This window comes from Bos indicus x Bos taurus, chromosome X, assembly GCF_003369695.1.
Source record: "Bos indicus x Bos taurus breed Angus x Brahman F1 hybrid chromosome X, Bos_hybrid_MaternalHap_v2.0, whole genome shotgun sequence".
Taxonomy (NCBI): Eukaryota; Metazoa; Chordata; class Mammalia; order Artiodactyla; family Bovidae; genus Bos; species Bos indicus x Bos taurus.
In genome coordinates, this window is record NC_040105.1 from 583662 (window position 1) to 607118 (window position 23457).

General features: G+C 50.7%; 1 protein-coding gene across 1 annotated transcript; it reads right to left on the reverse strand.

Annotated features, from left to right (window-relative positions):
* Positions 1-1222: 1222 nt before the first annotated feature.
* On the reverse strand, positions 1223-19859 carry CRLF2 (cytokine receptor like factor 2). The gene is made up of 8 exons (XM_027535058.1): positions 19742-19859; positions 14688-14790; positions 12533-12696; positions 11298-11431; positions 10333-10495; positions 9068-9173; positions 6488-6572; positions 1223-2635 (listed from the first exon to the last, which is right to left on the reverse strand). The coding sequence occupies exons 1-8, from the start codon at positions 19821-19823 to the stop codon at positions 2360-2362; spliced, it is 1113 nt and encodes a 370-aa protein (XP_027390859.1). The 5' UTR covers positions 19824-19859; the 3' UTR covers positions 1223-2359.
* Between the last annotated feature and the right edge of the window lie 3598 nt (positions 19860-23457).

Genomic DNA, 23457 nt, shown 5'->3' on the forward strand with positions numbered 1-23457 from the left:
AACGCCCAGCCTCCGGGGAAGGCGCGGGGGGTGCTGAGTGCAGCTGGAAACCTGGCCCCAGGTTGCAAAACCCACACCCCACAGATACAAGACACGTAGCCGTGTTTTCTGGAAAAGGCCCAGGGAACGGGTTGCTGAGCTGAAAAAAAAAAAAAAAAGGGATGAGAGTCTTTCTCCATTTGCAATACCCTGTCAAGCTGGCTTCCTGAGATGGGTGTTGCATTCTGGTGTCAACTGAAAATTAGTGAGCAGCTGAAAACAGAGGGTTATTTTATTCGGTGGGACTGCATGTAGGACTCCAAGCCAGCATCCCCGTAGCTCTGAGAATACAGCTCCGAGGAGGCGGGAGGGGGAGTCAGGCTGTGTGCAAGTTTGCAACAGAGGGAGCAGGCAGGTCTGAACGTCAAAGATCAGATATCAAGGAAAGGAATTTAGCATTCTGTGTAAGGGAGGATGCAAGCTTGTGGGCTCACTGAATTCACTCCTTTCATATTCACCTCTGCTATCTGGGGCCAAGCCTGTTTCCTTGCTCACCTTAAGGAGTGAAAGAGGTCACGGATGGCTGATTCTTGCATTTTCCCCAGCTCCTCTGCCACTCAGCGCTCACCATGGGCATGGATTAGGGGGGTTTGGGGGGGCAGCATCTTCTGGATCACAGTTTTGGGAGCTCACATTCATATTTGTCCAAGGGAGATCCAACCAGTCCATCCTAAAGGAAATCAGTCCTGAGTATTCACTGGAAGGACTGATGCTGAAGCTGCAGCTCCAATCCTTTGGCCACCTGATGCAAGGAGCTGACTCATTGGAAAAGACCCTGATGCTTGGAAAGATTGAAGGCAGGAGGAGAAGGGGGTGACAGAGGATGAGATAATTGGATGGCATCACCGACTCGATGGACATGAGTTTGAGTAAACTCTGGGAGTTGGTGAAGGACAAGGAAGCCTGGTGTGCTGCAGTCCATGGGGTCACAGTCAGACACGATTTGGCGACTGACCAACATTCGAACTCGGAGGGGAGACATCGCTGATGGCTGTGAGACGTCTGGTTTATTTGACACGCAGGAGGCATTTTCCACTTCACACTGGCTTGCTGTTTGTTCACTGATAAAGGTGATTTCTTTCATTTCTACCTTTGTGGAGGAGTTTTCTAGGATGGGGAGACATTCTACTAAATTAGACATCCTCGACACCACAGACACACACACACACAGACTCCAGGTATATCTGATCAAGCTTGTTTACTGCATCCTGCAGATATAGACAAGATAAATTCAGTGCCAGCCTGAAAAAAAAAGCACAAAAAACCACCTGAGAAATCAATACTCTAGACGCCTAGAAAGCTCCTGTACCTGAAGTCTGCTGCTGCTGCTGCTGAGTCTCAGTCGTGTCTGACTCTGTGCGACCCCATAGATGGCAGCCCACCAGGCTCCCCCGTCCCTGGGATTCTCCAGGCAAGAACACTGGAGTGGGTTGCCATTTCCTTCTCCAATGCATGAAGGTGAAAAGAGAAAGTGAAGTCGCTCAGTCGTGTCTGACTCTTAGCGACCCCATGGACTGCAGCCCACCAGGCTCCTCCGCCCATGGGATTTTCCAGGCAAGAGTACTGGAGTGGGGTGCCATCGCCTTCTCCGACCTGAAGTCTAAGGGGGATCCAACTGCCATCTTCCTGTCTCCACGAACAGCAGCAACCGCTTACATTCTACCATAGTTCTCATGGTCACACTTTTTAAAAAATGTCAGTATCAAAAAGAAACAATGATGTACATTCAGCCTGGGAAGCTCTGTCCCTGCAGAGCGCCGTTACATTCAAGCATGTCTCAGGAGCAAGGTCCCGACTCACTGCTTTAACGGAACCGCGGTTTGTAAAATGCCTCGGTGATTGCACAAAGGGGCTTTTTTGCCTCTCTGGGGTGGGAGGCGGGTGGCTGGTGTCAGTAAAGCAGGCGTTCTGCACCTCGCCTGCTGGCTACGTGTGATGAGTGAGAAATGATGCAGGAACCTCTTGCGAGTGGATATGGGAAGGACAGGAGCGGGCGGGCATGTGCAAAGCAGGGTGGTCTTCGTCACCTTCCCTTATGATTTCTGTGAGCCAGGAGACAGCAAGAACCAGCCCAACCAAGGATCTGCCGCCTACAGGCAGTCCACCTTCAAGCCCCTGGATGTCGGCATGAATGGGATGCACTGGTTGTGGGTGACCTCAGACTCGGGTTGGGGCGTTGGAGCACTGGGCGACCTTAGACGTCAGCACCCTCGGTTCCGGGGAGTCCCCTTCGTGGTGGATTTTTTGGCTCCCAAGATGTTCTCCCAGGTCGTCAAGCATCAACGTAGATTTGGATGTTGGCTTGTGAGTTTGCACCCCCTCATAACATCATGTAAGAGTGGTCGCTCATCACAAACGTGAAATCCCCAAGAGAGACCACCCCACGGCCCTGGGGTGGCTGGAGAGGGAGCTGGCTGAAATCCCCAGTGGCTTCTTCCTCCCCCGTCTGTGAGTACAGCGGGCTCGTCATCAGCACGGTCTTGGGCATCTCGGCCTCGGCCGGCTGGACCACCACGGCGTCTTCAGGGGTGCACTCCAGCTCCCCGTCTTCCATTTTGTTCAAGGGCGCCACATTCTGTGTGTCCTTGATCCACTCCTGCAAGGAGGAAACGTCTGTAATAACCTTATGGTCACCAGGGGGAAGGATGGGCGAAGGGATAGTCAGGGAGTCTGGGATGGACATGGACACACTGCTGTCTTTAACATGGAGAAGCAGCAACGATCTGCTGGACAGCACAGGGAAATCTGCTCAATACTCTGTAATAACGTTATGGTTCCCAGGGGGAAGGATGGGGGAAGGGATAGTCAGGGAGTTTGGGATGGACATGGACACACTGCTGTGTTTAACATGGAGAACCAGCAAGGACCTGCTGTCCAGCACAGGGAACTCTGCTCAATGTCATGTGGCAGCCTGGATGAGAGGAGAGGTTGGGGGAGAATGGATACACATGTATGGATGGCTGAGTCTCCACTTGCTGTTCACATTGTTAATCATCTATACCCCAATACAAAATGTTTTTGGTGTTAAAAAAATTAAAATTAAAAAAGTTACTGTGGCTCAGACTCTGTGTCTCAAAGCCCTGCCTTCGGAGCTGGTGTGTCTTCACACATGTTCCCGGCGCGGACACTTTCCCCAGTTGGGACAAAAAAAGCTCTCGTATCTAGCCTCTAGGTCTGGAATCCTGTGGTTTTCACACCTGCCTTCCGTCATCAGCCTCAAAGCGCCGGCCTGTGGTCACTCAAGACACAGGAGGGCGCCTGAACATCTTTTCAGAAACCGAGATCCGTTCTCCACCCCCAGGTGTGCCGTCTGAGATGGGACTGATGACGCGTCAGAAGGAGGACCTTCTGTCAGCAGGTCCGAGGGGGCGGACGCCGAATTTCTAACAGGTGACCCAAGATTTCCTGAGGTTGGCAGCTCCATGGGACTGCCCTCCTCAAGGGGACTCCTCACTCCCTTCTAACATCCCTCCCCGGCTCCTTCTTCTAGCCCCAATTTTGGGGGAAAAAATGAGATTCCCTGTCCTAAATTCTGTTGTAACCCCCTTTCCTCCCCTTTTAGGGGGACCGGGCCCAACTCCCAAATATGCCCCTTTGACGTGCGGAGGACGCTGACCTCAAGGCAGTTAAGTATGAAGAGTTGCAGAGCGTGTTCTCTGCTCTCCACTGATCCTCCCTAAAATTGAGGTTAATGTTAATTAATGCCCCTTTGGGAAAGTACATGTACATTTGGAAGAGTCACCGGATCCCTTCCAACTCCAGCTGCTGCTGCTGCTAAGTCGCTTCAGTCGTGTCCGACTCCTTGCGACCCCATAGACGGCAGCCCACCAGGCTCCCCCATCCCTGGGATTCTCCAGGCAAGAACACTGGACAACGCTTATCACCTCAGAGAGCTTGAGTCTGCATAAAATCTCACTAAACAACCCTCACTTCTTATGCGTTTCCTAGTCACCTCCTCACATCTCACCTGCCACTCACAGGTCCCCAACCCCGTTTCCTTTACCTAGTCTTTTCCGAACAGTCCATCATCCTTTGTTAAAATGGCAAATCAGCCCCATGGTCTAACTACCTCTTGGGGGTGTTCACGTCTCTCTCTTTCATCTCTCTGGTCTGTTTAATTTGCAGGGCCCCAGGGACCGCACTTAAGAGGTTAGAAGAAAAAAAAATTTTTTTTTTTTCTTTTCATCTCCTACACCTAATTAGTTTTACAATTCACTTTGCCTGTTTAGGAAGCTTAATGGACTTCCCAGGTGGTGCTAATAGTGGGGGGGTGGGGAACGCCCACCAATGCAGAGGACCTAAGAGATAGGAGTTTGATCCCTGAGTCAGGAAGATCCCCTGGAGAAGGAAACGGCAACCCACTTCAGGATTCTTGCCTGGAGAATCCCTCAGACAGAGGAGCCTTGGGGGCTGCAGTTGATGGGGTCACAAAGTGTTGGATACAACTGAAGCAACCGAGCAAAAACAAACAAACCAAACACTGCACTCTCTTTCTAAAATAATGATATACCCGAGTGCTACCCCCTCAGAACCTGGGAACAGGACTTAATTTGGAAATGAGCTCTTTTCTTTGCAGATGTGATGCAGTGAAGGGTCTGAGATGAGGTTCCTCCTGGATGGGGGTGGCCCTAAACCCAGGGACAGGGTCCTTATAAAACACAGAAGAGGAGAGACAGGGACGCAGAGGAGAAGCCACGTGGAGACGGAGGCGGAGACGGGAGTGAGGCGGCCACCGGCCCAGGGAGGGACGCCCGGAGCCCCCAGAAGCTGGAGGAGGTGTGGAGAACACTCCCCTGGAGCCTCTGCAGGGAGCTCAGCCCTGGGACCCCCTGACCTCAGACGCGTGGTCCCCAGGACCGGGGGGAGGATGAGTGTGTGATGCTTTGCACCCCCAGGTTTGTGGCAGCCCCAGGGGACTGCTCCCGGCGTCCTATCAAATCCACACCTGGTGATGCGGGGAGCCGGACCCGCCCTCGCTCCCTCCTCCCCAGTTCCTCCTCGGCCCCCTGTAAAAGCTTATCACGGAACGAAGTTTAACGACCATAAACGTTGAAAAGCGGAAATGCAGCGACCATCAAAGTCGAAAAGCGGAAATGCAGGTTTCGCTGTCGGCCCCCCTGCAGTGGGAACAGTGTCAGAACGGAACCTTCCGATAAGATCAGAAGGCGAGGAGGCTGGAAAATCCCATGGTCCTGCGGCAGGATTTCAAGAGACTGATTTCAAGAGAAGCCGCCCTCGGAGACCCTTGGATCCACTTTCTCTGACCGAAACAGAAAAACGGTAAACCGCTGCTGTCGGATTCGAAGAGGCTCGCAGGCGTTTAAAGAGGAATAAAAGCCTTTTGTTGATTTTTTTTTTCTTTTTCATTAATGATGAATCAGCCCCAGTGTTCATTACAACTCTGTTTACAATGGCCCAGACACAGATGCGGCCTAAGTGTCCATCCACACACTAATGAGCAGACAGTTCCTCCTCCAGGGGATCTTCCCCATCCAGGCATCGAACCCAGGCCTCCTGCTTTGCAGGCGTATTCTTTACCATCTGAGCCACCGGGAAAGCCCCCGATAAAGGACATGTGGGGTATATATATACACACTGGAATGTTGCTTACTCATAACAAGGATGAAATAAATGCCATTTGCAGCAACAGAGATGTACCTAGAGATTATTATACCAAGTGAAGAAAGTCACAGAGAGAAGGAGCGATATCCTATGGCAGCCCTTACATGCAGACTCCAAAGAGAAATGATACAAGTGAACTTACGCACAAAACAGAAACAGGCTCACAGGCCAGAAAATGAACTTACGGTTCCCAGGGGGAAGGGTGGGGGAAGGGATAGTCGGGGAGTTTGGGATGGACATGGATACACTGCTGTGTTTAACATGGAGAACCAGCAAGGACCTGCTGGACAGCACAGGGAACTCTGCTCAATACTCTGTAATAACCTTATGGTTCCCAGGGGGAAAGATAGGGGAAGGGATAGTCAGGGAGTTTGGGATGGACATGGACACACTGCTGTATTTAACATGGAGAACCAGCAAGGACCTGCTGGACAGCACACGGAGCTCTGCTCAATACTCTGTAATAATCTTATGGTTCCCAGGGGGAAAGATGGGGGAAGGGATAGGCAGGGAGTCTGAGATGGACATGGACACACTGCTGTATTTCACATGGAGAACCAGCAAGGACCTGCTGTCCAGCACAGGGGACTCTGCTCAATGTCACGTGGCAGCCTGGATGGGAGGGGAGTTTGGGGGAGAATGGATACATGTATGGCTGAGTCTCTTTGCTGTCCAGCTGAAACTGTCATTAATAGGCTATACCCCAATGCAAAATAAAAAGCTGATTAAAGAAATACCTCTAGGCAGAAAAAAATAAAATAAAATATTGAAGAGGGGTGATATTAGGCCCGCCCAGAGCAAGCTTGCACAAGGAGATGCTGCTTACCTGGAAGTTACCTTGGTGGGACTCAAAGAGCCCCAAGAAGGAGAACTTGGGATCAGGGACGCTGGGCATGAGAACCTTCTTAATCCTGAAATGGACATGGACAGTCTGGTCAGATGGGCTGGCACCCCCGAGCGGGGCATCACGTGGAAAGACCCCAACCAGGGGCCCAGGACAGCTGCATATGGATCTCGGGGGCTCAGCACTTTGGGGGAATTGCATCCGCTTGAGAAAAACAGAGCCAAGAGATGCTCTCTGCCTTCTCCCATCTGCCTGAAAGGAGAGCATCAGTTTCCCTCCTGATTGAAAAAAAAACACACAATAATTCCATTTATAAAAGTGCGCCCTCCTGTAGCAAGAAATGGAGAATGAGTCATATCACCAAGATGGTGTCAAGATGATTCCATTCAGACAACCTTCATCTGCCTGCAGTTTGTCTGACACACCTCTTAATCATTCCCCCACAATTTACGCCCATCCAGACTCCCTGTTCCTTTGCCTGGTGACTTCTCCACAGATTATTGCCCTTTGTTAAAATGCTATAAAAGTCCCCAGATGAACTGCCTGGTTAGCTGTTCACTTGCTTCCTGAGAATGCCTTGTGCACTTAAAAATATGACATCCAAAAAGAAATATAGGCATATTCTTCTGTTACTGTCTTTGGTTGGCCAGTTTAATTTGCAGGCCCCTAGGAACAGAACCTGAGAGGTTCTCGTCTGATAGGATGCTAATCCGATGGGAGTGGGATCCTCATAATAAGAGGAGGTCAGGACACAGACACGCACACAGAGGGGAAGGAGCATGTGCAGACTCGGAGGACACGGCCGTCTGCATGCCCAGGAGAGAGGTCTCAGGAGGAACCAGCCCTGCCCACACCGGGACCTCAGGCTCCAACCTCCAGGACTGGGAGACATAAATGTCTGTTGTTTGAGCCCCCAGTCTTTGGTGCTTTGTTATGGCAGCTCCGGGAAAATAATACAGTTGATTAGACCACTCATTGTAACAGAAGCTTTCTTAAAGACAGGAGGAGTGTTTTTTTCCCCCCAAAGAAGTGTATTCCTCAGATTCCCTTAGGAGTGGTTTCAGTTTGAACTAAAAACACCACAGCAAAACAAAACAAGACCAAAAAAAAAAAAAAATCAGACCTGTCACTTGTCAACACCCCTATCTGACTGCTGCATCTCCTCCCTACTCCCTACTTCCTCTGTTCCCCAAGAGAGAACGATGAAGGTGGCATGTGTCTAAGCTGCTGAAAGCAGGGAATCTAGACTGAAGAATTAATGCGCAGTTTGCAAGAATTAAGAGAATTACCCCCATGCTATATCCAACCATGATGGAAGGTCCTTGAAACTGTCTAACTCAGCCTGGCTCAGACCCAGCGTGAGTGGTCCAGAATGGCACCCCATCTTTCTCTATGCATCGCTCCCAGTGTTGCTATGGAAACGGCAACCTCAGAAACAAAGATGGCGCCCACAGTCCTGAGCATCAGTCCCTTCGAACATCATCAACAGTCAAACGCCCGGGCACAACTGAGCTTGAATAAGGCTGGAAATGGCAGCGGTTAAATTATTGCCTGGAAGGATAACAGAGAGAACTATTTAATATCGTATTTTTGGAAAAGTTTTCTATGGTTTCAGAGAATTATGTTTTGCTATATCTGTAACTGGATTTACAAGCTTTTCTTGTCCGATTCTCCTCACATCACTCACCAAGTTGTCTTTAATAAATATGAATAAAAATGAAAAGATGTTCTACGTGCTTGTCATTCTAACATGATAGGAGAACAGAGCTCAGTGGGGTGTGCGTTTGAACAAAGTTAACTACAATAAACTTAGAAGAATTATTAAAAAGCAGAGACATCACTTTGCTGACAAAGGTCGGCATAGTCACAGCTATGTTTTTTTCCAGTAAGTCATGTACAGATGCGAGAGCTGGACAGTAAAGAAGGCTGAGCGCTGAAGAACGGATGCTTTCAAACTGTGGTGTTGGAGAAGACTCTTGAGACTCCTTGGATGGAAAGGAGATCAAACCAATCCTAAAGGAAATCTGTCCTGAATATTCATTGGAAGGACTGATGCTGAAGCTGAAACTCCAATCCTTTGACCACCTGATGTGAAGAACTGACTCATTGGAAAAGACCCTGATGCTGGAAAAGATTGAAGGCAGGAGGAGAAGGGGGCAACAGAGGATGAGATGGTTGGATGGCATCACTGACTTGATGGACATGAGTTTGAGCAAACTCCAGGAGTTGGTGATGGACAGGGAGGCCTGGCATGCTGCCGTCCATGGGGTCAGACACAACTCAGTGACTGAACAGCAATAACACTCATAGGAATGAACATTCCTGCATCTTATGGTCTTCGTGAGAATATTTCTCAACAAATTCTGCAGCTATCTCCACACCTTTGGGTCTATTCACCTCTCTGTTTTCTTGTCATATACCATGTGCATTAGAGAGAAAGTGATATTCAGCTAAATAATCACATCACACAATTGTTATTATTATTATTATTATTTTTGCCCAACTCACTGCATATGGGAACCAAACCCAGGTATCTGAGGATTCTGGTGGGGGCCTCCTTACCTGTGCAGTTTCCATAGAGACAGAAGCAGAAGGAAGACTGTCAGGAAGGAGACCATGCCAGCAATTAAAATAAATTTGGGGAAAAGGCTGTTTTCCCAGCACGAATCTAAAGGGAAATGGAATGAGGCCTGTGAAGTTTTCAACATGATATGGGGTCACGCTCTAATCCCCACCCGCCCACTGTGGTTTTTCTTTCCCTTGAGAATTGTCAGCATCAGCAGATCTTGCTTTTGGTGTGAAATATCCTGGTAAGGAGAGGTGGGTACACTGGAGAGGGAGACGTTGGGCAGAAGGGAGCACAGACTCACCTTACTCCCAGGGGTGTTTGAGGGTACCAGGGCTTGATTTTTGTCTGTCTGTCTTATCTGTCCAGCTGTCTATCTATCTGTGTCTCTATCCATCTGTCTGTCTATCTGTCCAGCTGTCTATCTATCTGTCTCTATCCATCTGTCTGTCTTTCCATCTATCATCTATTTATATGTCTCCCTGGGACTTCACTGCTGGGTCAGCAGTAAGGAATCTGCCTGCCAATGCAGGAGACACAAGAGACCCGGGTTCGATCCCTGGGTCGGGAGGATCCCCTGGAGGAGGAAATGGCAACCCACTCCGGTATCCTTGCCTGGAGAATCCCATGGACGGAGGAGCCTGGTGGGCTACAATCTATGGGGTCACAGAGTCGAACACGACTGAAGCAAATGAGCAGGCGTCCACACGTCTGTCTATCATCTATCTGTCTATTATCCATCTACTTGTCTACCGCCTGTCATTATCTATGTCGATCTGTGTATCTCATCTATCTGTCTCTGCCATTTATCCACCATCAGCTTATCTACACCTGCATCCTAAGTCACTTCAGTCGTGTCTAACTCTTTGTGACCCCATGGACTGTAGCCCACCAGGCTCGTCTCTCCATGGGATTCTTCAGGCCAGAATACTGGAGTGGGTAGCCTTTCCCTTCTCCAGGGAATCTTCCCAACCTAGGGCTCGAAACCCGGTCTCCTGCATTGCAGGCAGATTCTTTACCAGCTGAGCCACAAGGGAAGCCCAACAACATTCAGAAATATCACTTATTATTCTTGCTGGGTCAACAGAAATAAAAGTGAAGCTTAGTCCGATGATAACGGCCACAGGAAGAGGCATTGCTTCCACAGTGACCTCTGCAGAAGGCCTTGGGGTCATCCATGTTTTCAGGCGGCCCATTCTGCCCTCCCCTCACGGAGCCCGCTGGCGTGTATTGGGCAGCGATGCTGCGTGACAAGCATTACCTCGCAGCTCACCCCTCTGCTGGTATGTCACCTCTGACCAGTCACTGGGGTATGTTTCTGAGCCGTAGGCAAACTCCAGGGCTTTCACCCTGGCCCGGAAGAAATAACACTTCTCAGTATCCAAACCATCGATGGTGACGTTGCAGGTCTCTGCCTCTGTGGACTGGAGCGGAAAAAAACACTGTGACCCCTGACTGACGCTTTAGCCTGACGCGTTCATCTTGTCCCACAGATTTGCATGAGATTCCTGCTTCCAGTTTCACTTCTCTCTGGGCAGATGTTTATCCTCAGAAACAACAGCAAAAAAACAGTAAACAACAGCAAAAAAAAAAAAAAAGCCCTTCCCTCCAAAAAGGAAATAAATCCACCATAACAAACATGATGAAAGATGCTTTTGAAGACTTTCTAAGGTCTTCCTTTTTACAAAAGAAATTTTTTTTAATGTATTTATTTATTTGGCTACATCAGGTCTCAGCTGCAATACGCGGGATCTTCATCACAGAACACAGGCTCAGTCATTGCCTCACAGGCTGAGCTTCCCTGACGCACATGGAATCCTGGGTTCCCGGACCAGGGATGGAACCCACCCACGTGGTCTGCTTTGCAAGGCAGATTCCTAAGCACTGGACCTACCAGGGAAAGTGATAAAGAAAATGCTAGCCGCTCAGTCGTGCCCGACTCTCTGCGACCCCGTGGACTGTAGCCCACCAGGCTCCTCTGTCCATGGGATTCTCCAGGCAAGAATACTGGAGTGGGTTGCCATGCCCTCCTCCAGGAGATCTTCCCCACCCAGGGATCGAACCCGGGTCTCCTGCATTGCAGGCCGATTCTTTAGCATCTGAGCCACCAGGAAAGCCCATAATCACGTGAGCAAGTGCATTAAACAAGTCTGGATGTCTGTGCCTCTCCGTCTCTCCATCCCGAGGGTGCCTACTCACACCCGACCCGAGACAATGGAACCTCACCTGCCACTCAGCGTCAAAGACGGTCTTGTGTTGGATTTCGTACTGCAGATCGTTGTATCCCAGGCTGGAGCAGGTCACCGTCACGGCCTCCTCGCGCCACTGGAAGTTCAGGGCGCCGGGGGATCTGGGTTTCACTGAGAATGAAGAGACAGCACAGTGACCAACACCGCTGTGAAGATAAACACGGCCCATCTCTGAACTCACAGCGGTCCCTGGGCTTCAATTCACCTTCCTCTTTGGCTGCTCCCCGTCCTCTCCCCGATACTTCATGAGACGTTAGTTTCCCTTGTCTTTAGCGCATGGACAGTTAGAAGGGTTAGCCAGCTCTCCAAGGACCCAGGGGGGGTCTTGTGGAAAGGAGCCCCCCTGAAACCAGTGGAGAAAGATTTCAGGATGTGTCATGCAACGAATTGTGTTCCCACCAGAAAAAGTCGCCTTGAACTCCTGGCCCCTAGCCCTTCACCAGCTCTGGAAAGAGGATCATTACAGGAGGTAACCGTTTAACGTAAGATGAGGTCGTTAGAGACCGTGGGATTGAACAGTCAGACAGAGAAGCATAAACATGCTATGACATCCGTTATATGCAGACTCTAAAAAGACGTGATACAAATCAAGGTAGTTACAAAACAGAAAGAGACAGAGAACGAACTTATGGTCACCAAGGGGGAAAGGATGGGGAAGGGATAGTCAGGGAGTCTGGGATGGACATGGACACACTGCAGTGTTTAACATGGAGAACCAGCAAGGACCTGCTGGACAGCACAGGGAGCTCTGCTCAGTGTCACGTGGCAGCCTGGGTGGAGGGGAGTCTGGGGGAGGATGGACACATGTATATGTGTGGGTGAGTCCCTTCCTGTCTACCTGAAACCATCAATATTGTTCATCAGCTATATTGTTGCTTTTTAGTTGGAAAGTCATGTCTGACTCTTGGGACCCCGTGGAACGTAGCCCACCAGGCTCCTCCATCCATGGGATTCTTCAGGCGAGAATACTGGAGTGGGTTGCCATTTCCTCCTCCAGGGCAATCTTCCGCACCCAAGGGTCGAACCTCCCACCGGATTCTAAGATGGACCTCTGACATTCCAACCCTCCACGAAAAAGAAAGAAAGGAAGGACCATGACACCGCAGAAACGTAGATCAAAGCAGCAAGCTTTGGAGAGACTGGTTCACTCCACGTGTACGATGGCTCCTCACCCGAGATGCGTAGTCAGCCCTCAAGGTATGTCATACGTACGGTAAGTACTAATGGCCAGGTCCTTGGTGAGAAGAGGCTCTGTTCCATTCCGGATGGAAAAATACAGAGGTCCATCTCTTTGTACCTCCAGCAGGCACCCGGCCCTGTAACCGTGTTGAAGGATGTAGTCGGGGCATGGTCTGTATTCCTCCTTTGTATGGAATCTGTGATTTTAAAAACAGAATCACTCAGTCGTGTCGAGTCCTTGGAAATAACATCTTGGGGCTTCCCTGGTGGCTCAGCGGTAAAAAAGCAATCTGCCTGCCGATGCAGGAGACTCGGGTTCGATCCCTGGGCCGGGAAGATCCCACGTGCGGCGGAGCAACCAAGCCTGTGAACCGCAATGACGGACCCTACTCCCTAGAGCCTGCAAGCTGCAAATTGTGAAGTCTGTGCACCCTAAAGGGGGTGCTCCACCACAGAAGAGTGTCACACCCGACAACTAGAGACAAGACCACACGGCAGCAAAGCCTCAGCGCAGCCAACGATCATACACGTAGATCAAATAAAAAATAAAGAGCATCTTGAGGGCTGTTCCTTTGCCCCACATCTCTGCCACGGACTCAGAGTGGTCACCAGGTCATCTGCTTCGATGACCTCCCTCCCCTTACCACTAGAGCAAGACCTGTCAAAACAGAAAAGGAGCCCCGTCTCTCTCAAATGTTGATGGCCCTTCGATAGATCCCTAGGAGTTGAACGGTGGCTCTGCAAAAGGCATGCCTACCTGCTAACCCGGAACCTGTGAACAAGACCTTATTAAGAAGCAGTGTCTCTGCAGCTGTGATGGAGTGAAGGGTCTGAGATGAGGCCCTCCTGGATGGGTGTGGCCCTAAACCCCATGGCAGGGTCCTTATAAAACACAGAAGAGGAGACAGACGGACACAGAGGAGAAGCCACATGGAGACGGAGGCGGAGATGGGAGGGAGGCGGCACCAGCCCAGGGATGGATGCCTGGAGCCCCCAGAAGCTGGAAGAGGCAGGAAGGTCCCTCCCCGGAGCCTCTGCAGGGAGCTCAGCCCGGGGACCCCTTGACCTCAGATGTCTGGTTCTCAGGACTAGGGGAGGATACATTTTGTTTTTCCATCGTTCCCAGTTACCCAGCTTGCTGTACTTTGTTGAGACCATCTAGGATACTATTAATGGTATCAATAATAATAATTGCTGTCACATATCAATACCATGAGCAATCAATAAATTGGTATCAGTAAATAATTCACCTCCAGAGCAACCAAGCCCTTGATTCAAGGATGCACTTTTAATATGGACGTGCCAAAATTGGATAAAGCTTTGAGACTCTCCTGCAGTGTTAACAGGAAGCCTAGAGACAGGTTTACACTCCATCCTTAAGACTCAACCTCAATCTGTGATGAGATCAAGAATTATCTCCCGTACAACAGGACAAACAGCTGCTCAGGGAAAAAAAAAAAAAATGAAATGAGCTATCTGTGAGACCATCTGTACCATCCAGCGCTTATTTCTTTGCCCCATGAGTCTTATTTTGCCAACAAATTCACCTTAAAAATTTCCCTCTTCTGTTTGCCTTCCTGCCTACCTCATGTTTTATCAGATGGCAACGACTCAAGCCCTCACCAAACACCCCACTCTTTACAGAACTGAGACCAAATTCACTGGAAAAAAAAAAAAAAAAACCTGCCTCCCACGTGGCCACTCAGGTCGTGGTTGAGTCAGGCAGGGCAAAGCGCCCTGTGAAAGGGGGAAATGGGGTTTTTTGGAAGGCGGCCCCTGGTCAGCAGGGAATATAGTTGAAGGCGACGGAGTTGAAGGTGGGCAAAGACGGTTGCTGGGACGTTGCAGGGGGCCCCGTGGGGGCAGACCGCTCTGCATCTCCTGCGAGAGTCCAGGCGGTTTCGAGAGAGACTCAGTCATTCCCCGGGTTAGAAGGTCTGGGAGCTGTGGTTGTGTTTGTGGTGATACTGGTGGTGGTGGTGGGGCTGGGGGGGGGGACGGTCCAGAGGGCATACGCACACATTCACACTTGCACGTATGGTTTTTCACACCTTCACTTCCTGGCTGCCCCCGTGGTGCCCTCTTCCGAGGGGAAATGGTTTATCCGAAGGCATGGTTTTCCGTGGAGGGGGTGGGGGGGCCCTTACTTGCAGACGGACCTGATATTAATCCCCGTGGCGGCACTTACTTGTAAATGAACGTGAAATTAATCCCAGCATATGCACTTGAGTTCCACGTAACCTGCACCGTTTCGAAGTTAAAGTTGATCACCTGAAGTTGCAATGCGCTTCCTGTGCAGAAAAAAAAAAAAAGCAGAGAGGACTCTGAGGCGACGCTGGAAAGGCTTTGAAATTTGTAAAATGATGTCAGCACTCATAAGAATGATACGGTGCTTTAAAAAAAAAAACAAACAAAACTTGATCATGCATCTTATTTAGCCCAGCATAACCAGAATATTGGCTTTCCATGATAGCTCAGTGGATAGAGAAGCCATCGGCAAAGCGGAAGTCACAGGAAATGCGGGTTCGATTCCCAGGCCGGGAAGATCCCCTGGAGGAGGAAATGGCAACCCACTCCGGTGTTCTTGCCTGGAGAATTCCATGGACAGAGGAGCCTGATGGGCTACGGTCCATGGGGTCGTGAAGAGTCAGACACGACTGAGTCACTAAGCATGCAGGCAACCAGAATATTATCATTTCAGCATGTTACCTATTATCATTATCATTATATCATCGAGTTGTTATCTATCTCGTCTCTGCATTTATATATCTATCAATCAACTGTCATCTATGTCATCTATCTAGGTAACTATCTATGTAATGATGTACAGGTATCTATCTAGTTATCTATAATTATCAAGACATTTTATATTTTTCCTGTGTGTCCAGAGTCTGCGTGTGTTTGGCACCTATGATGCAAGAATGATGCAGTTCTTCAAAGGGAGTATAGAAACTATTTTATAGTAACGGTAAAGGGAGCATCGCTTTTCAAAGATGAGAATCGCTATGCTGTACACCTGTAACTTATATTAATACATGATGCCTCTGCTATGCGTGCGAGCGTGCGTGCTCCGTCATGTCCGACTCTTTGCGACCCTGTGGACTGCAGCCCGCCGCGCTCCTCTGTCTGTGGGATTCTCCATGCAAGAATCCTGGAGTGAGTTGCTACGCCTGCCTCCAGGGGAATCTTCCCCAATCAGAAATCGAGCCCGAGATTTCCGTGGCTACTGCTCTGCGGGCAGAATGTTGACCGCTGAGCCACCGGGGAAGCTCACGCATCAACTCTACGTCAACTAAAAATTCTGTAAAGCAATTATCCTTCTACTAAAAAAGAAATAATGTTTTATTTTAAAAAAAAAAAAAGGATTGAGTTGTGTGCTTTAAAGAGCTGAATCATCTGGCGAGTAAATTAACTAAGCTGTTAACCAGAACATCACCCCCCCGCCCCCCCCCCCCCCGATCCACCTTTTTTGCCTAATTTCATTTCCCCCAGATCCTCCTCACGTCTGACACAGACTTTGTCATCTAACACTGGTGAGCAGGGAGGCCCAGGAAGAGGGTCTTGAAAACGGGGGCCTCCTATCTCATAGATCCAGACGCTTCTGAAAGTTCTGGGGGCTTTTGTAAACATGACTTTGGTTCTGTAACTTCTTTTTTTTTTCAACGTTTTCTCAGAAAACCAGCAAGGTCGCGAGCAATCTGGACGTGAACAAACGTACCAGCTGCGGGTCTCCGATAGGCAGACACGTCGTGTAACTACCAAGAACTCACCGCACCCACCCGCCTCCCCAGAGGTAGAACCCGCTTCCCGATTTGGAGAGCGTATAGAAAAACATGCAGATGAATCAGAGGCATTTGTTCCTGCGAGATAGGGCGTTCAGAGGGACTTGGAGCCCGGCCTTGCTGAGTATTTCCAAGGGGGTGTGAGTAAGGTCATCCAGGGCGGCAGGTCATGGGGGCAATCAGCACGTCATCTGTTACATTGTTTGTTAACATTGGTTACATCGTTTGACATAGAGTCCTGCGGTCTTTTTCCATCCTGGAAGGTTGGGGCAGTTCAAGCAGGTTTGGCTATTACAGATACAAAAAGGGTTTTACATGTATACACGCTGCTGCTGCTGCTGCTGCTGTTATGCTTCAATCGGGTCCGACTCTGTGCAACCCCATAGACGGCAGCCCACCATGCTCCCCTGTCCCTGGGATTCTCCAGGCAAGAATACTGGAGTGGGTTGCCATTTCCTTCTCCCAGTCATGAAAATGAAAAGTGAAAGTGAAGTCGCTCAGTTGTGTCCAACCCTCAGTGACCCAATGGACTGCAGCCTTCCAGGCTCCTCCGTCCATGGGATTTTCCAGGCAAGAGTACTGGAGTGGGGTGCCATTGCCTTCTCCGACATTTGTCTGTATCTACATATATATGTAATCTCATCTCCCTAGCTTCCCAGGTGGCGCTAGTGGTAAAGAATCCACCTGCCAATACCAGAGACGTAAGAGATATGGATTCGATCTCTGGGTGGGGAAGATCCCCTGGAGGAGGGCATGGCAACCCCTTCCAGTGTTCTCGCCTGGAGAATCTCATGGACAGAGGAGCCCGGCGGGCTACAGTCCACGGGGTCGCAGAGAGTCGGACACGACTGAGTGACTGAGCACTCATGCACACACGTGCTTGCTCACACACACTCCGTCTCTTGCCCACACCACCTTCTTACTTCTAGAGCAGCTCGTGAACTCAAGGGCACAGCAGCGAAGACCCAGCAACGGCCGAAAGTAAAAACACAGATAAGATAAAACACAGCATCTCGAGAGCCGTTCCTTTGTCCTGCGTCTCTGCCACAGACTCAGACTGGCCACCGGGTCATCTGCTTCAACGACCTCCCTCCCCTTACGACGACAGCAAGACCTGTCAAAGCAGAAAAGGACCCCCATCTCTCTCAAATGCTAGCATCCCCTGAATAGATCCTGTAGGGCTTGGACTGTGGCTCTGCAAATGGCCTGCCTACGTGCTAACCCCAGAACCTGGGAACAGGACCTCATTAAGAGATGGCGTCTTTGCAGGTGTGCTGAAGGGAAGGGTCTGAGATGAGGTCCTCCTGGATGGGGGTGGCCCTGAACCCCATGACAGGGTCCTTATAAAACACAGAAGAGGGGAGACACGGATACAGAGGAGAAGCCATGTGGAGACGGAGGCAGAGACGGGAGGGAGGTGGCCCAGGAATGGATGCCTGGAGCCCCCAGAAGCTGGAAGAGGCAGGAAGGACCCTCCCCTGGAGCCTCTGCAGGGAGCTCAATTCTGGGACACCTTGAGCCCAGACATCTGGTCCCCAGGGCTGGGGGTGCGTGCGTTTTCCTTGTAAGTTCAAGGGCATTTCTGAGAGGGGCAAAGGGGCCCCATCAGTAGCCTAGTAGCCCTGCCACCAACGCATGATGGCCTCGGATGGAAATACTGACAGTTCACTGCAGCCACGAAGTTGGACTCTGTTCATTAAAAATGGATCGACTGAGTGGAAACGGCCCCTGAGGGGTCTCTCGACACAACTCTGGGACCTTGGGTGGGAAGAGGGGCTGCTTTATTAAGACCATGCCTGGTGGGTTCTTAGGGTCTCACACCCGTAATGACCTCAGGCAAACAAAGGCCATTCATAAAGTGAGCCCTGCGTTTTCCAGGAAGTTCCTACGAAGGTTCTGACCGAGCCCAGCTTCACAGGGGGATGAGCCCTCCGCCCTTCCAAGCCCTCTCCCGTGTCCTTGAAAGAAAAGCTACGACAAACCTAGACAGCGTATTAAAAAGCAGAGACATCACTTTGCCAACAAAGGTCTGTCTAGTCAAGGCTATGGTTTTCCCAGTAGTCAGGTATGGATGGGAGAGTTGGACCATAAAGAAAGCTGAGCACCGAAGAATGGATGCTTTTGAACTGTGGTGTTGGAGAAGACTCTTGGGAGTCCCTTGGACGGCAAGGAGATCCAACCAGTCCATCCTAAAGGAAATCAGTCCTGAGTGTTCATTGGAAGGACTGAGGCTGAAGCTGAAGCTCCAATCCTTTGGCCACCTGATGCAAAGAACTGACTCATTTGAAAAGACCTTGATGCTGGGAAAGATTGAAGGCAGGAGGAGAAGGGGGACGACAGAGGATGAGATGGTTGGATGGCATCACCGACTTGATGGACATGAGTTTGAGAAAACTCCAGGAGTTGGTGATGGACAGGGAAGCCTGGCGTGCTGCAGTCCATGGGGTCGCAGAGTCGGACACGACTGATCAACTGAACGACAACAAAATCTTACTATTGTATTTGTGCTTCAAGTGGTTCAGATTCCAGAGCTGGTCTAAACTGCACTTTTCCACCCAAACTCCAAGTGTAGGAGTACCCCCCCTCCACCGATCCCCGCCAGGGCTTCAGCCCGGAAGGTCCCCGAGGACCCATCCAAACCAGCTGGGCAAGAAGCCATCTCAGACAGCGAAGGTCTAGTGTAGGGTGATGCCCGAGGACAGTTCAGAAAAAGAACATCAGGAACGTGCCATCGCCAGCTCCCACCTGGGCCACCCTCAGCGTGAAAGTATTAGTCACTCAGTTGTGTCCAACTCTTTGCAACCCCACGGGCTGTAGCCCACCAGGCTTCCTCTGTCCATGGGGATTCTCCAGGCCAGAATCCTGGAGTGGGTAGCCATTCCCTTCTCCAGGGCATCTTCCCAACCCAGAGATCGAATCTGGGTCTCCTGCATTGGCAGGTGGGTTCTTTACTGTCTGAACCGTCAGGGAAGCCCCACCACAGAAAGGTAAGTATTAATTTAAGCAAAAGGCTTGCAACCTCTTTGCAGGCAGGCAGCACAGTGAAACCACCCAGATTCTCAGTTTTCTAGACACAGGCTCTTACATTTTTCTTTTTCCCATCTGGACCTAATCCTGAAGGCAATGAAGAAGAGGGTCCTTTACAACAGGCAGACCCAGGTTTGTAGAGACTTCAGTCGTAACCTATTCTTTGCGACCCCCATGGACTGTAGCCCTTCAGGCTCCTCTGTCCATGGGGATTCTCCAGGCTAGAAGACTGAAGTGGATTGCTGTGTCCTCCTCCAGGGGATCTTCCCAACTCAGGGAGGGGAACCTGTGAAAGCTCTTCTCAGTTTCACAAAGAAAACCGTGAGTTTGCAAAAGACATCGTAAAAAGAAAAATGAAAAAAAAAAAAGCAGAGATGTTGAAAGCAAGGGCATTTCAGGCAGACAGGCGGCTACAGCTGTAAGCAGGACTTACCCGGTTTGGTTTTCCCTGAAGCGTTCGCGCGTCCCAGCAAGAGGACAGCGGCGGCCGCCCAGGGCAGAAAGACATGCCTCATGGTGGAGGTGGAGGCGTCGAGCCGCAGGTCGACTCCTCCAAGAGGACTCCGGCTCATGACTAACGTATGAAGGTCACCCCTTTTTTTAAAAGGCGGAAAGGAAACTGGGGAAATGACTACAGGAAACATTCATGCTTTTATTTTAAAAGATGACTGGTCAGAAAGGGAAAAAAAAAAAATGCAGAATCATTTTTTCAGCCTCGGCGATCATGTGTGCAGCCCCACCGGATACAACTGTCTAGAGAGGCTATTCAGATAGTGGATGTTGTCCAGATAAGGTTCCCAGCCTCCGGTGGGTCGTGATAGTCCTGTGTTTGGAGACGGAGGCCCAGACAGGTCTCATCTAGCTGATGTTTTCTGGCTGCTCATCCAGGGCCAGGGAGATTTGGTCCAGCTCCCGATGGCATCAAAGGAAGCAGGGGACAGTATGATGTCTCTGTTGGCTGGACTGCCAGGGTCTCAATGGAGAATCACTTCCCAGAGGTTATCAGGGAGATTTGTCAATGGGCTTTGTCCAGTCAGTGGGCTTTGTCCTGCAGAATAAAGCCTGGGTTGACCATCAGGAGACAACTTACTCCCACCCCTTCAGGTCACAAAAGCAGTCCATCCTAAAGAAAATCAAACCTGAATATTCATTAGAAAGACTGATGCTGCAGCTCCAATACTCTGGCCACCTGATGCAAAGAGCCGACTCATTGGAAAAGACCCTGATGCTGGGAAAGACTGAAGGCAGGAGGAGAAGGGGACGACAGAGGATGAGATGGTTGGATGGCATCACCGACTCGATGGACATGAGTCTGAGCAAGCTCTGGGAGTTGGTGAAGGACAGGGAAGCCTGGTGTGCTGCGGTCCATGGGGTCACAGAGTCAGACACGACTGAGCGATTGAACAACTCACACCTGCGTGCAAAACCACTCCTGGGAGTCAGTGTTGCTATTCAGTCCACAGGTCGTGTCTGACTCCCTTTGACTCTTACTAAATAACACCCAGCGTGATAAACGTCCTTGCAAAATCATGTTTGAAAAGCTACGAAGCTCTAGGAACTCCCTGGCAGTCCACGGGTTAAGAATCCACCTTGCTCCCAATGCAGGGGACGTGGGTTCAATCCCTGGTTGGGGAACAAAGCTCCCACGTGCCTCGGGGCAACTAAACCAATGTACCAGATAAAAACAGCGTCGGCCACAGTGAAAGACCCAGCATGTTGAAACAGACCAGACACAGCCAAAGAAATGAATTTAAGAGAAGTTAAAACACACACACACACACACACACACACAAAACGACCAACCGTTTTCACAGATATTCACTGATGGAATCTGTGAACCATGGACAAAGTGAGCATAAATTGCTCCATTTTAGAGTTAGAACCTGAGTTTTCCCAGAAGCTGACAGTGGTTGCATGCGTGCTAAATCACTCCAGTAGTGTCCGACTCTTTTGCAGCCCCATAGACTGTAGCCCACCAGGCTCCTCTGTCCATGGGATTCTCCAGGCAAGAAGACTGCAGTGGGTTGCCATGCCCTCCTCTAGGGGGTCTTCCCGACCCAGGGATCGATCCCTGGCTGATGGACCTCAAATCGTTCGTTGTGGTACAGGGTGAGATTCAGGTCTTCCTGGCCCCAGACCAGGGGTGCTTCGGCCATGACCATCCTTCTGGAGGTCTGAGGCTCAACGCTGTGGTCTCTGGGCTAAAATCCAGGTGTAGAGTAAGTAGATAGATAGATAAATAGAATAAGTATTTGGATAAATAGAGTAAGTAAGTAGATAGAACAAGTAGATAGACTAAGTAGACGGAATAAGTAGGTAGATAGATAGAATAAGTAGCTAGATAGAGTAAGTTCAGTTCAGTTCAGTTGCTCAGTCGTATCCGACTCTTTGCGACCCCATGGACTGCAGCACGCCAGACCTCCCTGTCCATCACCAACTCCTGGAGTTTACTCAAACTCATGTCCGTTGAATCAGTGATGCCATCCAACCATCTCATCCTCTGTCATCCCCTTCTCCTCCAGCCTTCAATCTTTCCCAGCATCAGAGTCTTTTCCAATGAATCAGCTCTTCGCATCAGGTGGCCAAACCATTGGAGTTTCAGCTTCAACATCCGTCCTTCCAGTGAACATTCAGGACTGATCTCCTTTAGGATGGACTGGTTGGATCTCCTCGCAGTCCAGGGGACTCTCAAGAATAAGTAGATAGAGTAAATGGATACATAGAATAAGTAGACGAACAGACAAAGTAGACAGATGGATGGGCAGAGAGGATAAATGTGTGATTAGACAGTGACGCTGGTTCAGGGTTTCTCAGCCTCGGCACTGCCGACGCCTGGGTCTGGACGGCTCTCTGAGGCGGGGCGTCCCGGGTCCCGGGCCCTGCAGGGTGTGGAGCAGCGTCCCTGGGGTCCCCCCACCGCATGCCGGGAGTTAGCCCTCCGCCACCAGCCGCGACGCTGAAACGTGCGGGATGCCTCTGCCCATCGCCCCATGCCCCACCTCCCTCCTCCCTGCCTCATGCCTCCTGCAGAGAAGCTGGAGCTTCGAGCCCTTGTTTGTCCTTTGAGGGAACTCAAGGGGCATCAAAGGAAGGTCAGAGCTCACCATGTCCTCCAGCGTCTCTTGGGAAACCATGAGAGACAGCATCCTGGACATGTTAACAGCTCCGAGAAGGAGTACCCGCTGGGCTTCTGTGGTCTTGGGGGACTACACAGGAACCTCTTAGGTTCCCCGGTCTTGCCCTTCAAGGGAACAGACACCTGGAGGAGACGGGGCCAGAAAATAAGCAAACCTCCCCAGTCCCAGCCCCGAACTTCCCCAGCTCCCTTCCAGACTCCAGCATGGAAACATTGACTGCACGCGAATTCCGAGGACCAGTGGCGTCACCTCTCCTGTGGATGACACACCGCCCCTCCCGGGAACCTCCTTCCCCACGCCCCCAGCGTGCACGCAAAACCACAAACCGAGTGCCCAGCGTGTGTTTCTTCCACCCCGTCAGGCGCAGGCACTGAGTCAGCAAGCCAAGAAAGGCAACGGGGCGGAGGTGGGAAGACGTGCTTGTCCCAGCGGAGATAGAAGCGTCAGCTGTTCTCTCTCGTGGGCATGGCTGCCCTTCTGCATGCGGGGGAATGACTTGGGTGGGCTACGGCTGCGTCTTGTGATGCCACGACGCTTGGAGGCATCCGTGAGCAGCGGCGGGTCATGTGTCCTGATTGACAGCGTGGGTGCGCCTGGGAAGCTCTGCTCAGGCTCGGGTGGGGCCACTCTCAACAGGAGGCTTGAGTGCGGGGGAATGTTTGAGCACCTTTACACACACACACGCACACACAGGGCCGCTGGGCTTGAAAAGTAACCTAACAGCTTGAGCGGTCTCTTTCCTGGCCGGGAGACTTGATTTGATGGTCAGCCTTCCCGAGGATCTGGTCACTTCGGCTATTGTCCGCTGGCCAGAGCCAGTCATGAGCCAGCCCAGACTCGAGACACACCGAGCGTCCTTGGGAGGAGCTCTGACGAATTCACAGCTGGGCTTGGTGGTCCAGTGGTTAAGAATCTGCCTTCTTGGAGGAGGCAGTGGCAACCCACTCTGGTATTCTTGCCTGCAGAATCCCATGGACAGAGGAGCCTGGTGGGGCTGCTGTCCATGGGGGTC